The sequence below is a fragment of the Pteropus medius genome, unplaced genomic scaffold (genome assembly GCF_902729225.1).
Source record: "Pteropus medius unplaced genomic scaffold, Ma_sr-lr_union100, whole genome shotgun sequence".
In the NCBI taxonomy this organism is placed as follows: Eukaryota; Metazoa; Chordata; class Mammalia; order Chiroptera; family Pteropodidae; genus Pteropus; species Pteropus medius.
In genome coordinates, this window is record NW_024351730.1 from 26,835,267 (window position 1) to 26,853,725 (window position 18,459).

The window sequence follows — 18,459 nt, forward strand, 5'->3', positions numbered from 1 at the left end:
TAGGAAAGGGGACAGGCAAGAATGTGTAAAGAACAAAGCAAATGGCATCCTTGTGAACAGGCACTCCTCGTTTTTGCTCCAAGATAGTGAATAACCTCAATGTGAATATTGGAGCAACCCCACAATGACCAGAGTCTAAGGGCTTGGGGAGATGGCATTTCATGAGACGCTTTCAAAGAAACACATTATTATCTTACCTTTGATTTTATTCCCAGTGTGATGTAGCCCAGGGGCATGGGGGAGATAGTGATCATATTTTTACATTATTTGTTTATTCCACAAAACAGTATATTCTTCACAGGTAAAATATTTTACTCATCTTTATATTCCCACTGCCAAGCAGACACAATACCTGGCATATACTGGACACTCAATAAATGACAACTGGATGAATAAATCTAGTATTGCTGTAGCTCTATTTCAAGTTTCCTGTAGTTATTTGTATTTATTGGAAAAAACTGTAAAATATTCTATTTGTGAAAATAGAAATACTTTTCAACAAAATGTACTTCTATAATATTTTGCTTTAAGAGGTAGCAACTCAGAGGCAAGTTATAATTCAAGATAGACCAGAAAATCTCTGGGAATGAAAACAATAAAATTCATGTCTATGCTTGTTCATTTAAAACAAACAAACCAAAAAATCTCCAGCTCAACAAATTTTCCATTACATTGTTTTTCATTGGCTATGTGATTACACCCTAGAGGAGAATAAACAGGAATTATGCCTTTTCATATAGTTCACATATTCTATTTAAAACATTCATGAAAAATAATAACCTCTGAAATACCATTAGGAATAGTCAAGTTTAAAATGCCACATTTGTTAGACATTGACACGTTTTGTTTTCTATTGCCTAGTATTCATCTTTAAAATTCATTTTGATAGCAGGTCTAATACCAAATACGTTTTTTCCTACTGAGTATTCCACATTACCTCTAGTAAAAAAGGTTCTGAATCTAGGCAAGGGCAATTCTTTTGAGGACACATAAGGCAATAGCTTGTAATTCAGTTTACTTGTCCAAAGAGTTCTTGGCTCTGTAGTGTTGACGGTAACAGATATGTGTTTGGAGATCCCAAACCCAGTCAGATATGACTGGAAAGACAATAAAAGGAACAGATGGATATCTTTACAAAGCAACAATTTCAGAGCCACTCTTGGGGTCATGCCCATTTTTTTTTCAGGAGATATGAGAAAGAGAACAGAAAAGAATGAGGGAGAAGGACTCACCACTCTTTGTGGTGAAAATCTCTCCTCAGAGTCCTAAAGATTCTAGAAACTAAGATGCATATTATTTGAAGTTCATTATGCAAAGAATACTGAAATTCAGAACTATTGTTTTATGGTTAATATACTAAGTTTAAAGGCAAATAAATTAACTAGCTTTACAGAGTGCATTTTAGCACATGAAATGCAAGTTCTTCATTATTAGAATATGTTTTCTTAGAAAAGAAGATATGAATGATTGAACTAGCAAGATGAACCCTATGTACTACAACTTCTTTGGGGACATTCTAGTGAGAATTCTGCCATGGATCATACAATCTCTCTCCTTTGTTATTCTCTGATTGTTCATAATCAGCCATACTTTCATATCAATGCAAGTAAACTAGTATGCCAATGTAATGTAGGAGTGGTAAGAGAATTTCACTTGGACTGTATTTTTTTGGGCTAAAGTTGTTTTTTTATTATGGTAAATATACACAACATGTGTATTTTTGATTTAAAATTTACCATTTTAACTGTGTGCTTCTGCGACGGTTAAGTACATTCACATTGTTATACAACTGTCACTACTGTCCATCTTCAGAACTTTTTCATAATCTCAAACTGAAACTCTAGCCGTTAAACAATGACTCTTTTTTTTTTTTTCTTTTTAACAATGACTCTACTAGTCCCTATTATCAGGCCCTGGTAACCACTATTTGGCTTCCTTGTCTCTATGAATTTGACTATTCTAGGTACCTCATAAAGTATGAGTCTGTGCTTCATTTCTTTTGGGTATATACCTAGAAGTGGCATTACTGGATCATGTGGTAATTCTATGTTTAATTTTTTGAGGAATTGTCATACTGTCTTCCACAGAACCTGAACCATTTTACATTCTCACTAGCAAAGCACGAGAGTCCCAATTTTCCACATCCTCGCCAACATTTACATTCTTTTCTTTTCTTTCTTTTTTTTTAAAAAACGATAGCAGTCCTAATGGATGTGAAATGGTATCTTTTTACGATGTTGATTTTCATTTCCCTAATGACTACCGATGTTGAGCATCTTTTTTTTTTTTTTTTGCATTTATGCGGAAATTTATTTTTTGAATTTAAAATTTTTTTAAAATGCCAGTTTATTTATTTATTTTATTGATGTTGAGCATCTTCATATGTGCCTATTGACCATTCTTATATCTTCTTTGGAGAAATGTCTATTAAACTCATTTTTTAATTGTTTTTGTTTTTGTTTTGTTTTGTTTTGTTTGTTTTTGTTGTTGAATGGTAAGATTTTTAAATATATTCTGAATAGTAATCCCTTATCAAATAAATTAATTGCAAATATTTTCGCCCAGTCTGTGTATTGTTTTTTCACTTTCTTGATAATGTCCTTTGAAGCATAAAAGCTTTTAATTTCGATAAATCCCAATTAATCTTTTAGTTGTTGTTGTTGCTGGTGCTTTTGGTGTTATGTGCAAGAAATCATTGTCAAATCCAATGTAAGATTTTTTTAAATGTGTTTTAATAGCCTAGAAATAAGTTGATTACATTAACTTCTCTCTCTTTTTTTTTTATTCTTTTGAGTTGTACTCTTCACATCCTCTTAATCACACAAAAGATAAATAGAACTATCATGTAGGTTGCCAAATATTGCCTTATTTTATAAAGCAATGTTTATCATATACATAATTAAACCTGTACTGGTCTATGACTATTCTTTCTTGTTTTTTTTTTTTTTTTTAGGAATCCTTCTGCTATTCTGTTTAAAAATATAGAAACCAAAGAATCACTCAACTCTTCTTCTGTCTTTATAACAATGACAGCAATAATAGCAAACTTTTACATGGAGCTTACCCATTTCAAAGAGTTGATCTAAGGACATTAACTCATTTACTCCTCAAACAATCCAGTTATTCCTTACAACTATCATTATCATCATTATCACCATCCATATCCTCATCTTCTTTTTATAGTGGAAGAAACTGAAACACAGAGAGGTTAAGTAACTTGACAAAGGTCACACAGTAAGTGGTAGGGTCCGGATCTGAAGCCAGTAGTCTATGCTCTTACTGCTACTTCATGCTCTCTTTCAATTATGAAAGCAGGCAGTCAAGGAGGCACAAACATGAGATTTTTATTATGTTACTTGCCTCAACATAAACCTTTCACGGAACTCTAGTCTTACAGAAAAAAATAAGATCTATATTCTTTGCTTGACATTCAAGATTCTTCAAAATCTGGTTCTAACTTTTATTATCAACTTTCTTCCAACATTATCTGCTCTGTTTAACAGATATAAACTCTAGAACTTGTCTCTGATGCTATCATTCATAGCATTTCCCACAACTAAGTTTATTTTCATCTCTTTATCCTTTGAATATCTATTGATATTCTCTCCATCTTAAAAGTCTAGTTCACATTTAGAAGTCTGGTTCTGCCATTAGAATATTTTCTTCTAATTCCTGGCCTTTCCTTTCTGTATTATTTATAGCATACGCAATCCACTCATTTGCACAGAGATTATTACCATGAGGATAAACCCTATTTCTTCAGAATAGGGTTTATCCTCATGGTAATAATCTCTTTGTTACGATCAATGAGAAACTAAGGACTAGAAAAGGAAACTCACATATGAATTGACTACTTTATACTGAAGTAGGCATCAAACTAATCAGAAGAAAAAAAGACAAAAGACAATGGAATCTTGACTTGGAATAAATGTGGGCATTGTGGACTGAATATAAGAACTTTTTCAAAAAATAAATTCAATTAATCTGACTTATATGGTTGAAATTATCTCTAGAATAATGTAGTAGGGCTAAGTGAAAAGAAATCATGAAAAGCCACATGTAGAACAGGTAATGTTAAAAACTGAAGTAACTTGGTATTGAGAAGAATTTTGAAAAATTATAATCCAATAACTGATTTCTAAGACATGTTATCAAACTTTTCAAATCTTTAAATCTCACCAAGAATCCCACTTATTCACTCCTAAATAATGAAGATGATGTCTACTTTTTAAGATGAAAGAATGAGATTCATCCTGTGAGAGGAAAAATACCATGAACAAAGTGTTATTTTATGTCTCTGATTTTGACTGCCCAGGAAATCTGCAGAGATTATCTTTGACAGCTTCCAGGAAGATCTGGCTGTGTGATTAAGTGAAACAATCACAAGATTCTCAGTCATGGGACCCAGTGAGACATGATTAGGCATTCAGTATTTATTAGAGGGCCAGAATACCTAGAAGGTGTAGTGGATGCCACATCATTGGTGGTGATGGTGGATGAAATAAACCTAGAAGAATAGATGGAAGGCTGACTATACATATATTCAGATATTAAAAACCATGCTAATTAGCTTATCTGGGGAATGACGAAATTAGCACAACCTTTAAAGCAGTAAGGTAAAAGGATCAGATTTCTGTATTCAAAAGATATGTGTGGCCATGTAGGGTACCTGAGCTGACAGGGTGATGCCTGTGAAAACATGTTGGTAGTGGAAGTCACCACATGGGGCCCGAGGGCTCAGGGCCACTGGGCAGCACTGAGCAGAGGACTTTGAGTTCCAGTGCGACTGAGGGACTGGTCCAGAGTCTGTTCTGCCCACACACCCAGCCAGAAGGATCGCTCTCCTCCTGCACTGCTCCAAGACCACCATTCCTCTGGAATGAGAGGATTAGAATGTTGGGAATAGACTCATTTTTGAAGATGCCAAAAGGAAAACATAGCTGAAAATCAGGCATGAGCAGTGGATGAACAAGATCACAACAGAGGTTCGAAGTGTTCCCTTGACCATCTATATCTGCAATTATTAAGAACCCATGTGCTAACCCCTTTTCTGATGATGAACAACAACCAGAGGAAGGAGATGCTCGAGAAATGCTTATAAGAACAACCAGGAGGATTTTGAGAGAATGAGGATCTTGAGATCGGGTCCTCCTTTCCTTCTTTGCCTCTGAACAGCTCCTGCAGCTGAGAGACCTAGAAGCTTTTGTCTGAAGTTAAGAAGGCCAGAGGAGTGGGGAGATTTCCAAGCCAGATCTAGGGCCCTGGAAAAAAACAATAAATTATGTTAAAGTCAGAGAGAGACAAAGATGGACAGGAGAGGAAACAGTAGGGGAAAGAGAATCATGGTGGAAATGCAGAGGATAAATCAGAGATATGGGACAGGAAAAGTTAGATTATTGTAGTGTATAAGATACCGTTATCAGGAGATAATGGTGATGCCTGAACTAAAAGAATGTGAAATAAGAGGAAGAAACAGAGATAGGAAACCTTTTATATTCAGTTATCTTAAAATAATTTCTCAGTGCTTGAAACAATTTTGAGTGTTTAGTGGAAAATCTTATGCAATTACCACTGCATTTCTAAATATCTTTTAATCTTATTTTAGAGAAAAACAGTAATTTTTAGTGTTAGAATTGAAATCTTTAAAGAAATTTGGCCCATGGTATAGAAGAAAGTTCCCCTAGGTTCTAATCCCAGTATTTTCAGGCACAAACCACCCCTGAAACCTTGGGCCATTACCTCTTCTGGACTTCAGTTTCTAATATTTAACATAAGGGACTGATGTATAAGATCTCCAATTTCTAGCTAAAATTCATGAGGGATCTATTTTAAATTTAAAGTTTTATCTTTCTAAATCTTAGGTTATCTTCTTATAGCCATCTCTAACATATCAAAAATGAAAAGTAAATTCCTGTTCTCCAGGGACAACTATCAATCATATGACAAAAATGAGATATTGTGAGATTCTGTAGAAACTGTTTTGTAAAAGATTTATGCACTGTTTATCTATATTCTTCTTATCCGTAGGCATTGCATGGTTCTTGTAATATGCACTGAGGCTGGTATAAGAAGGTAAAATGATAGCGAACCACAGAAACAAATGGGAGAGAAACACACACATAAACAGGCAAAGTATTGACAACAATAGAGCTGAAGAGCAGAGGCTGTGAGAGGATGAATGAAAGATAGATAAATGATCGTCCAAGTACTTACCAAGGCAAACATTTGGTATATAATTTGTTTTTGATACAATTGTAATGAATGTCATTCTTCTCTATGGAACAAAACGCCAGATCTTTAGCACATCACTGCTTGGTGCCCAGTAGGCAGCGAGTGCCCAATTGCCAATGCCACTTTTAGCTCATGTTCGTCTGCAGGATATTAAACAGACTGCCATCCTTTTGATGTTTGTGAATACGAGTAGTAAATACCATATGATATGACTCAATGAATTTGTTTCAGGAAAAAAAAAAGACAAAGAGGAGTATGAAGAAGGGAAGAAGGTGGAAATTTACATCCCTCTCTGATATGAAGGAATGAACTAGGTAAGATTCAAAGGATAACAGTGTTAGGATGGTGAGTAGTAAGCTTTGTATCAAGAAAAGAATGGTACATCTACCAGTTCACTTCTAAATTTCGAGCATGTTTCAGGATTAAGGAAATGGCTCCTCAAAGAGTCTGTAAACATTATTTTTTTCAGAAATAAAATATCACTGGAGATTAGAGAATGATTTTATCATAGTTAGGAATCTTTCAGAATGTATCTGGCTTAAGTGTCCATAAAAATTGTATGCATGTGTGAGTATGTGATTGTTCACCAAATATATGGTGGCCAAGACATAACTCTAACTTTCGTAAGAAATTCACAAGCATTATTACCTTTACTCTCATCTTGTAAAAAAGTCATAACAGAGTTCTTTGAGGCAGACAAAGTTCAAGAAAAGCCCTGTCAGTTGCATGGAGCTAAAGGAACATTAGATTCACAAGATAGAAACTTAGATTATAATCTTGCTCCCAACATCTTTGTGACATCAATTAAGTGATTTAAATTTTTCACTTCTTTGTATTTGAAGATATTAGACTAGATGGTCTCTTAAGCCCTATTCAACTCCAGGCTTTCCTGACATTGAAGGAAGTAGTCTTGCAGTTTTCTTTGAGAACATCTTTTTTGAAAATACTAAATTCTATGCAAATAATCATATTCCCCAGATCAATCATCTCTTGCATTCTAAAGCTATACTCTTTCTCAATTACGAAGGTGATTTTCTTATTCTTTTCCTCAATATTTTCAAATGTGGAACTGAACTAATCATAGATATCCATGGCTGATTTGAAATAGCTTTGGGAAGAAGCGATCAGTTTATTCAGAGAAATAAACTTGAGGCCACACAAACCTTATCTTATAACCAGAGAGGAGAGAGAGAGAGAGAAAGAGAGAGAGAGAGAGAGAGCGCTTTTTGCTCCAGGACGTCTACTCATTCCCTACTCTGGTCACTTTGCTAAGGCCATACAAAGGTGGAAACAGGGAGGTACTGTTAAACAGGTTGCCTATTTCAGTTCAGAGAAAACCTAGACAAATCAGAGTTATCCTTATTTGCAATCACTAGAACATTTTTGTCTTGGTTTTTGCCTAGCTCTCTTTTGAAGCTACTACGATAGACATATACTAAGACTCTCCTTACTATTTATTTTTGGCTTTGTAAATGTTTTCCAAATGTGGATTTCTTATTACACTTGAAAAACATACTTTAATAACCCAGTATAAGAAAGACTTGTGGAGTTTACAGTGAACTAAATTTCGTAGGTAGTTTAATATAAAATTATTAAGACAGTCTTATCACTCTTTACTTTTTTCCCACCAAAGGTCTGGGCTGCTGCTGCCTCCCCCTCCCACTCCCCCTCTTCCTTTTTTTGTAACATAAATCAGTTTGTTGAGGGCTGATATGATAATGAACTGTAATGTATGCTAAACACACAGAGGACAAGGATCACATGCAATTTCTCCAAGGCTCAGATAAATAGGGCTGTAAAGGTTGTTGATGGGAACTGTGAGGGAATATTTAAATATCAAATTTATTCATTTTGTTTTGATTGAAATAATCAGAATAGACTGTAGAGCTGTCATTTCTGTGGGAGGTTAAAGTAGGTAACTGACTGAGATGATCTGGAATTTACTCTAGACCTGCTGGAAGATTACCCTAGAGGATCTTATTAGTTCACATGATTTAAAAAAAAAAGCATGAAAACAAATTTTCCATACCTAATCGTCATTGAGTTGGTGCATAATGTTCCACCTAAATGATGATTGTTTAATGTAACATTTATATTTATGATAACAGGGCTTACCAGTGAATGAAACAATAGCTTCTCTGTGATATTATGGGTATTAATATCAAAATGATAATATAAGCACTAGAAATAGGCACACACATAATAATTTAAGATTCTTTATAGGGTGAGGAGGGAAAGATGTGTATCCCTCTAAAACCTATGTATATGGTTTCCATTCCTAGAGCTAAGCTAGAAAGGCCTTGGGTGTTTAGTGCTGCTTCTATGTGGATACTACAATAGGGTGTCTTTAATTAGATTTAATAGTACAGCTTGTTCCTATCTGGATACCTATAACATTCCTTTCCTTTCATGACCTTTGTTTCTTCTCTTTCTCTTCCTCCTATGCACCCTTTCCCCTCCCAGATACCACTTACTTGTTTTAATTCACAAACTGCATCTTTGGAAAATAGTGTCAGAATTAGATGCTTTTCATTCTCCCAGTTAGTGTTTGAGTTCATGCTCTCTCATACATACACCTGACATTAAACGATGACTTGCTGTTTTATAATATGTAGGCAATGAGACCCCATCATCATAATTTAACCATGTAGTTCTGCTTAGTGGCAATATAGAGAAATTATTAATTAGCTAATTTTATAATAGAATATACAGAAGCTCTTGTATAGCCTCTGGGCAAAGTACTGTAATTTACCAATATCATGTTAAGTTAAATTATGAAAATGAGACTTATAAAGGCATTTAAAAAAAAGAAAGCTGATAATCACAGGAGTGTAATATTGAAGGAGTGAGAATGAAATACAGAGTTTGAGGAATTTTAGTCTGATTTTCTCATATCTTTGTTTGTGACTCTTCATAAGGTCATTTGCAGCAAGTCTCAGACTGAGAGTTATGACCAAATAAATGAAATGGGAAATTAATTTGTTTTAAATGATACTAGATATTATCATGTACTTCTCCAGCCCTAATCACACAAATGACTTCAAGTAAAACTCATAGACATTTTAGAGAGAGTAACCGACACACCCCATCCTAGCTGACTGTAGAATCAACGAGAGTTTGAAGATAAAATTTTTTCTTTTTAAAAAAAGTTTTATTGAGGTATAATTTATCCTATAATAACTGCACATATTTGAAGTGTTCTATTTGATTAATTTTGACATAAATATTCACCCTTGAAACCATCACCATAATTAATATAATGAGCATATCCATTACCCCCCAATTTTTTTGTGCTCCTTTATGGTTATGCCTTCTACCCCTTCCTGCCTTCTCTTCATCCCCCTGCCTTACCTCTCCCCCCGCCCCCACCAGCCCTATTCCCAGGGAGCCACTGATCTGCTTTCTGTCATTACACAATAGTTTGCATTTACTAGAATTGAATATGAATGGGATCAAACACTATGTATATAGTCTGGCTTATTTCACTAGGCTTAGTTATTTTGAAAGCCATCTACATTGTAGTGTGTATTAATAGTTGCTGAGTAGTCTTCCATTGTATGAATATACATGGTTTGTTTATTTATTAACTTGTTCATGGACATTTGAATTGTGTCCAGTTTGGGGCTATAACTAATAAAGTGCTATGAACGAATCTTTGTACAGCCATGTTTTCATTTACCATGGGCAAATACCTAGAATGTTTATTTTTTAAGAAACTGTTAAACTGTTTTCTAATGTTTGTACCATTTTACATTTCCAGCAGAATCATATGAAATATTCAGTTCCCCACCTTTACCAACTCTTGGTATGACTAATTATCTTTTTAATTTTAGCCATTCTAGTCAGTGTGTGGTTATGTCTAATGTAGGCTTTCTTTCTTAGTCTGTTAATATGGTAAAATACATTGAGTTTTCCAGTTATACTTACTCATTATCCTATCTTTATGTCCCTCCACTTGTTTGTGATGTCTTATCTTTTTTATATATTGTCAGATTAATTTTGCTAAAATTTCGATGAGAATTTTTGCATTTAGATTTATAAAGGATATTGATCTGCAGTTTTTCTTGTAATATCCTTGTCTGGTGTTGGAATCAGAGTAATGTTGTAATCCTGTCCTCATAGAATTAGCTTGAAAATGTTCCTTCCTTTTCAGTTTTCTGGAAGAGTTGTGTAGAATGGTTATTATTTCTCCATTTGGGCTTGGAGTTTCTTTGTGGGGAGATTTTAAACTAGAAATTTAACTTATTTAATAGAGAGATAGGGCCATTTAAATTACATTTTTTTTTTTTTTTGAGTTTTGGTAGTTTGTGTTCCCCTTTCATCTAAGTTGTCAAATTTACTGGCATTAAGTTTTCTTATATTCTGGTATTATTGTTTTAATATCTTTAGAATCTATATCACTTTTATTTCTGATAATGATCGTTTTTGTCATCTTTTTTTCTAGTCAGTTTGGCTAAAAGTTTATCAATTTATTGTTATTCTAAAGAACTAACTTTTGGCTCTATTGATTTTTGCTATTATTTTTCTGTTTTCCATACCATTGATTATTGTTCTCATCTTTATTATTGCTTTTCTTCTATTTACTTTGTATTTAATGCCACTTTTATTTCGTTTTTTTATTTGAACCATTTTCTCTCTTCTTTAGTCTTATAAATTTCTCCCTAAGTACTGCTTTAGTAATATCTCATAAATTTTGATTTGTTGTTTTTATTTTCATTGTGTTCCAAATACTTTCTATTTTCCTTCTCTATCTCACTCGTGGATTATTTAAAAGTTTGTTATTTAATGTCCAAATATTTGGATATTTTCAAGAAATTTTTATTGATTTATAAGTCCAGGGTGCTCAGACAGCACACTTTGAATGAAATCCTTGCAAATATATTGAGGCTTGGTTAATGGTCTGTATGAGGTCTATCTTGGTAAGTGTTTTATATGCATTTGAAAAGAATGTGTTTTCTCCTATTATTGGGCAGCATGTTCTATTAATGTCAATTAAGTTGTTTGATAGTATTGTTCAAATCTTCTCTATTAAATTTGTCTACTTGTTTCATGAGATGTTGAGGAAGAGATGTTGAAATCTTCTACTATAATTGTAGATTTATCTACTGTTTTTTTAGTTCTATCAGATTTTGCTGTGTATATTTTAAAGCTCTGTTTTAGTTGTATAAGTATTTCAGATTATTTCTCTATATGAAGTGGCCCCTTTATTATTGCAAAATGTCTTCATTTATCACAGGTAATGTTCTTTGCTCCGAAATTTACTTTCTGATATTAATATAGCCACTCTAGCTTTCTATTAATATTAACAGCATATCTTTTTAATATCCTTTTTCTTTTAACTTTTTTTTTAGTATCTGAAATATATTTTTTGGAGGCAGTATATTTTTGAGTCTTGCTTTTTTATCTGATGACAATTTTACCTTTTAATCAAGATAATTAGACCATCTATATTTAATGTGGTTTATATGGGTAGGTTTAAATATATTTTTCTGCTGTTGTTTTCTATTGTCCTAGCTTTTTTTTTCTCCCTTTTCATCTCTTTTCTGCCTTCTTTTGGATCAATCAAATATTTTTATTGTTTTAGCTTATGTACTTAATTTCCTTATTAATTATAATTTTTGTTTTGTTATTTTAGGATTTAGAGTATGCATCTTGAACTATCAGTGTAACAACTTGAAATGATGTTGTACCACTTCTCATATAGTATATGAAATTCTTATATTATTGCACTTCCATTTATCCACTTCCAAATTTCTTGCTTTCTTTTTGTTTTCTTTTATATATGCTTAAACTCCATACTTGATTATTTTTGTTGGAGCAGTCAATTCTTTTTTTCTGCTTGAAAATAATGCTTACTGTAGTATTCCACATTTTTTTCAACATATGTTCATCTAATACAATTAAATCAAAAGGTAAAGCATAAGAAATAGAGTTGAAATTACATTTTTTTATAACAATATAAAACATGTGCTTAAATTTTAAATACTGTCTCTTTAAGAAAAAGTTTCTCCTGGTAAATAATATGTATACACATTGCCCCAAAATATATACAAATATTTACACTAAAATATTTATGTATATTGTGGTCTACTTAAGACTACTCTTTTTATAAACTTTATAAATGGGCTACTCTATATGAAATATATAAGCATATATGTTATACATACCAAGTAAAGTACATAAAATGGAGAGATAAAAAAAAAACTAAGAAAAAAGTGTCCTTTTCCCTTTAGGAACTATATAGCAAACTGTTGTAATTAGTGAGATCGTGTAAAATGAAGAATTTTAATTTGGCAAATATTTTCCAGGAATATATTTAAGCTATGGGAATATTAAATTTCTATTGTAAGAATGTATGTGTCCATTAAACATTCAGTAAAGATATTGTGGTCTCCTTCATAAGTACCAAAGAGGGTTTTGGGGGTCTATTAAAAACAACAAGTCCCTCAGTTTGGGCAGTTAGTTACACCTCTTAATCAAGTGCATGACACAGAGAACCAAATCCAGATTCATAGTGTTAGAAAATGTTTGGTGAAAGATTCCACAGACAGAATCCAAACATCCTATATTCTAGAGGGCATGGGGCAGAATTTTATGACAATGGAGGGGCTTAACATCTGAAATAGCTGGCCCAAACTTAACTGACAATATTAAAAGTACACCAAATGTTTCCACAGTGGTTTTTTTTTCTGTAATTTATTTATTTCAAGCCACAGATCCACTTGTAAGGTTCCCATAAGTCATGCAGGAAGCGGTTTATAAATAAATGAAGAGTCTATTATGGCATCTTCTATTAAAACACAGAATGGTTGGATTCTTTCATAATATAAAAAGGTCACATCTTGGAAATCCATTCTTGGTATTAATATGCTGTACCTGATATGTATCTTGCTCCAATTAATATCATCATGCTACTCACTATAAAAAAGCCCAAGGGCAGACTAGAGAAGATAGCAGAATCACTACTTTCAGGAGACTGAGTAGTAACCCAACTCATTGACTTCATCACGGCTTTCTTCCATGTGGAATAACGAATTTCACTTTCAGTGGCCTTGATCTGTGGATCAACCCGCTCCATCATGACGGCTGACAAATCCTCGGGTTTAAGACTCCAAATGCCCACACCTTCTGCAGCTCCTGCTGCCATGGCAGCTCCCAGTGCAGTTGTTTCAGGCATAGAGGGCTTTATTACTGGAATATGCAGAATGTCTGCTTGTAGTTGCATAAGAATTTGGTTGGTGGTCATTTTTCCATCTACCTGCAAATGACTGAGTGGAATTCCACAGTCACGGTTCATGGAATCCACTATCTCTCGGGTTTGGAAACAAATAGCTTCTAATGCAGCGAAAGCAATATGGCTTTTATTGGTGAACTGAGTGAGACCACAGATTATCCCTCTTGCACTGGGATCCCAATAAGGTGCATATAACCCTGAAAAGGCTGGGATGAAGTAGCAGCCATAGGAAGTACCTGCTTCTTCAGCAAGTTTTTCAACTTCTTCTGAGGTTTCTATAATTCCAAGATTGTCTTTTAGCCAGCGAATAACGGCACCTGCTATAGCAACAGAACCCTCCAGTGCATAAAATGCTGGCTTTTCTCTGCCTAATTTGTAAGCCACTGTGGTCAGAAGGCCATGTTCAGAAAATACACACTTACGGCCGGTATTACATAGTAAGAAACAACCTGTTCCATATGTATTTTTGGCTTGTCCTTCCTGGAAGCACATTTGCCCCACTAATGCAGCAGACTGGTCCCCCAAACACCCAGATATTGGCACACCTTCTAAGGCTCCAGCTTTCATTAAGCCATAGATCTCAGAAGAACTGCAGACATTTGGGAGAATGCTCATGGGAATTTCAAAAAAGTCACAGAGCTCTTTATCCCATTCCAAAGAATGAATGTTGAAAAGCATTGTCCTACTTGCGTTTGTTACATCTGTACAGTGGACACCTTCATTAACTCCTCCTGTCAAATTCCAGATAAGCCATGAATCCATGGTACCAAAAAGAGCTCTATCTTCTTCAATGGCTTTCTGAACTTCGCTCACATTGTCGAGAATCCAACGAAGTTTCACTGCACTGAAGTAAGTGCTAAGTGGAAGGCCTGTCTTGGACTTTACAAAGTTATTATTTCCTGGAATTTTTTTACTAAGATTCTCAACTGTAGACTGGGTTCTCAGATCCAGCCACGCCACAGCATTGTAGAGCGGCTCTCCAGTTAACTTGTCCCAGATAAGAGTGGTTTCTCTCTGATTGCTGACACCAATAGCTTTTATGTTGGATATATCAATATTCACTTCGTTAAGTTTCTCACACGTTCTCTCTATACACTCATAGACAGACTGAAGAATTTCCTTAGGGTCTTGTTCCACCCATCCTTCTTTTGGAAACTCTTGTGTTAATTGTACTTGATGGTGACTAAGTAGTTCTGCTGTTTTTGAATTGAAAACCAGAAATCTAGAAGAGTTAGTCCCTTGGACCACTGCGCCCACCAACGGCCCCACAACTGATTCCTTCGGGGCTGCCATGAAATCAATTGGTAGACTCAGCCAAACTGCTGCCGTTAACCAGGTGATGGAGGTGCGTATGGGGAGGGGGAGGGGCACGCTGCAGGAGTCTAAGGCGCAGGCGCAGTAGCTGCCTGGGCTGAAACTGAAGCTGCTCGAGGCAACCTTTGCCCTTCAACTGGCGCTACACCTTCTCACCCAGCTTTTCCGTCCCAAGCCCCGCCCCGCCCCAATCACTCTATTAGGAGGTGTTAGTTTTTGAAAAAATCATGTATTTACCCATGTAATTACTGTTACCATTACCTTCATTCTATTATGGGTCCATATTTCTGTTATCATTTTCTTTCTGCTTTTAAGATTTCTTTCAACATTTCTTGTAGTGTGGATCCACTGGAAATGAATTCTTCCCGCTTTTGAAGATCTGAGAAGTATTTCCTCTTACTATTTAAAATATTTTCTCTTGATGTAGAATTCTAAGTAACTTTTTTTGGGGACGGACCTTTAAACTTGCTTCACCATCTCTCTTGTGTTGTTGCAGGTATGAACATCGCTGTCATCCTTATTTTCAACGTCAATTTTTCTTTCACTGCTTGTAAAATTTTTTTAACTATCAGTGGTTTTGTTTAGTTTTGTAATGATGTTACTTGGTGTAATTTCTTATTTCCTGTGCTTGGGCCTCATGAAGCTACTTGGATCTTTGGATTTATAGATTTCATAAACTTTGGAAAACTTTAGACTGTTATTCCTACAAATAATTTTCTTTTCTCTTCTCTGCTTTAGGAACTCTGGTCACACATATTAGCATTATACCACAGATCACTAATGCTCTACTCATTATTATAATTTTCTTTCTATGGTTTATTTTAGACAGTTTCTATTGCTGTGTCTTCAAGTTTACTAATCTTTTCTTCTCCAATATCTAATATGCTAATTCATCCATTATATTTTTCACCTCACACGTTGTACTTTCTTTCAAAGAAGTTCTGAAGTTTTAAAAATATTTACTTAATTTTTTGAACACATGGAATATAGTTAGGATAACTTTTAATCTCATTTTCTGCTAATTGTAATGTCTGTGTCAGTTTGGGTTCAGTTTTGACTGATTGCATTATCTCTTCATTATGGCTTATGTTTCACGGCTTCTTTGTATGCCTGATAATTTTTGATTAGATGCCAAATATTTGAATTTTACCTGGTTGGGTTGCTGGATATTTTTGTAATCATATAAATCTTGAGTTCTGTTTTGGAATACAGTTAAGTTATTTGGAAATAGTTTGATTCTTTCGGGTCTTGAATTTAAGATTTGTTTGGAACAAGACAGTGCTCAGTCTGGAACTAATTATTTCCCTTTAGTGTGATGAGATCCTTCACTGTATTCTACCCAAGGCCCATGAGAATGAGGTTTTCCTGGTTGGTGGGAATAGGCCATGTTCTCAAACCTGGGTTAACACTGGATACTATTATCTTTAATTTTTCATGTGCATCTTTCCTCAGCCTCAAGTATTTTCCTCTCACACATGCACTGATCAATAATCAAATGACTATTCTAGGGATACTCTCTGGAGATCTCCAGAGTCTTCTTCCTGTGCAACTCTTTTCTTTCCAGTACCATGTCCTGCACATTCTAGCTGTCGTCATCTCTCTGGATCCTGAGCTCCCATCTCCTCAGCACAAGATCTCCACTGCACTTCACTTTCCTCTCCCAGTGCTGTGGCCTCAAAACTCTCTCAAGGCAATAAGTTGAGAAGTCATAATACTCATGCCATTTGTTTCTTGCCTCTTAGGGATCACTGCCCTTCATTGCCTAATAGCCAGTATCTTGTGAATTGTCGTTATATATTTTTAAATTATGCAAACTGTTTTATATATTTTTATTGCCAAGTATTTGGTAGACCCCAAATTTCTTTTCTACATCCCTTCACCCTTGCACATCAATATATACACATAAATGTTCCCAATCCTATTAATTTTTGAACCTAGGAATACTTTTAAGTATTTTGTGTTTAATACAAGTAACTTATTTATAAAATTATTAGTTCTAGTATTAGTTTATATATTAGTTTTACTGTTAATAAATTGTAGCTACTAAATAATCAGATAAATGTCTCAATTTAACTTTCTTAAAGTAATTACAAACTAAATGATGGATTTAACCAAAGCTGACTAATGTTTTCTTTTTTTTTTTAAATGAGGAAGCTTAAATTAGCTCCACTATTTTTTTCATTTCGAGAAAAATTTAAAAATCTTTTGCTTGTTAGTCTATAACAGCTTTCCTGTATTCTAATTAAAGCACCTCTGTAATAAGGACTGGCACTATCTTATTCGTGAATACATTTAACTTTATAAGAAATTGTTATTTCATTTGTATTATATTCCATACAAATGCAAATGCTTTAATGGTGGACATACCATTCATAATAGTCCCCCTCAAATCAGATATTTCTTCAAAAAGTCTTTTACTATAGAATTGTTAAGATTAGAGTTCTTAAATAAATTGACTTTCTATTATTATTTATTTACCTTTAAATCTCCTCTAATTTTAGAGTGCAGTTACTTCTTAATGTACTATCGTTTAAGTGATGTCCACACTGTAAGGTTTAAAATGCATTAATTCATTTAGTAATTTGGAGGATATGTTTTGAGAAGTTGCTACATATGGGCTTTATTATAGTGGTGCATGAACATTTTTCTCCCCTATATTACATCTAAGTTAACAGTCCCAACTAAATTTACTTGCGTATAGTGACATATCTTCCTTTGCACATCATGTTTTAGAGAGCCATCCATTTTTTTTTTTAATTTATACATTTTTATTTGGCAATGTTTATATTAGTACAGTGAAACTAAATTTTAAGAGGCACTGGATATCATTAGTTTTGGATATAGTTAATTTATTACAAAAGAGAGACGTGGAAATTATTTACATGATGAGATTGCAGAACTTCAGTGGAATGGGCAGGATGCCATTTCAGTAGTGATTTATTTTAGTCTACATGCTTTCCAAGAATGTCGCCATCTCTAAATAAAAAATAATCCTTGTCGTCTAGAACCACTTTGGTGCTGCCATATTCTAGAAGAACTTTATCTCTTATTTTCATGCTGACTGGTTGAATCTCTCCACCCTTTCTTTTAGAGCTCCATCCAGCAGCTACTTTACAAAAAGTTTTGCAGTTGCTTGCAAAACTTTTCCTTGACATTTTTCTGGCAGTTTCCGCAGCATTCCTTTCAATTAATATTAGGTCAAAGAGGGGAAGAAACTTTCTACATGCCTGTCCTGCCATGACTTCTGTAGCCACAGTTCTTGCTCTGCTCTCTGCGCTGCGGTCACAAGGAGAGACCTGCAGTCCGGCCGTCTGGGCATGTGAACTCGAGAGCCACTCATTTAATAATTGCTTTTCCCCTGTAAAACTCACTAAATTATAAGTTCAATGGGGGCAGATATCTTGGCTGTTTTATTCAATTTTGTGTCTTTCGCAGTTAGAACAGTGTCTGACCCAAAGCAGAAATTCAAGAAATATTTGTTGAATGAGTTAATGAACACCACTATATATAACTCTCACTTTATTAAGTAATTATCATAAAGTCAAGATAATTTTAATTTCTGGATGAGCTATTGGTTATTCATTTTACAATCTAATAAGGTAGGTTGATGATGAGATGACAGAATGGAGAAATAAAAAGATATATGATAAAATTAGTATAGTAAAATATTGTAGAATTGA

The 18,459-nt window shown here is 34.2% G+C and overlaps 1 protein-coding gene and 1 pseudogene across 1 annotated transcript; both read right to left on the minus strand.

Annotated features, from left to right (window-relative positions):
- Positions 1-12,918: 12,918 nt before the first annotated feature.
- Positions 12,919-14,844, minus strand: GK2 (glycerol kinase 2). The gene has a single exon (XM_039844969.1). The coding sequence runs from the start codon at positions 14,756-14,758 to the stop codon at positions 13,094-13,096; it is 1,665 nt and encodes a 554-aa protein (XP_039700903.1). The 5' UTR covers positions 14,759-14,844; the 3' UTR covers positions 12,919-13,093.
- Positions 14,845-17,721: 2,877 nt separating this feature from the next.
- Positions 17,722-18,018, minus strand: LOC120587968 (10 kDa heat shock protein, mitochondrial-like; annotated as a pseudogene).
- Positions 18,019-18,459: the final 441 nt, after the last annotated feature.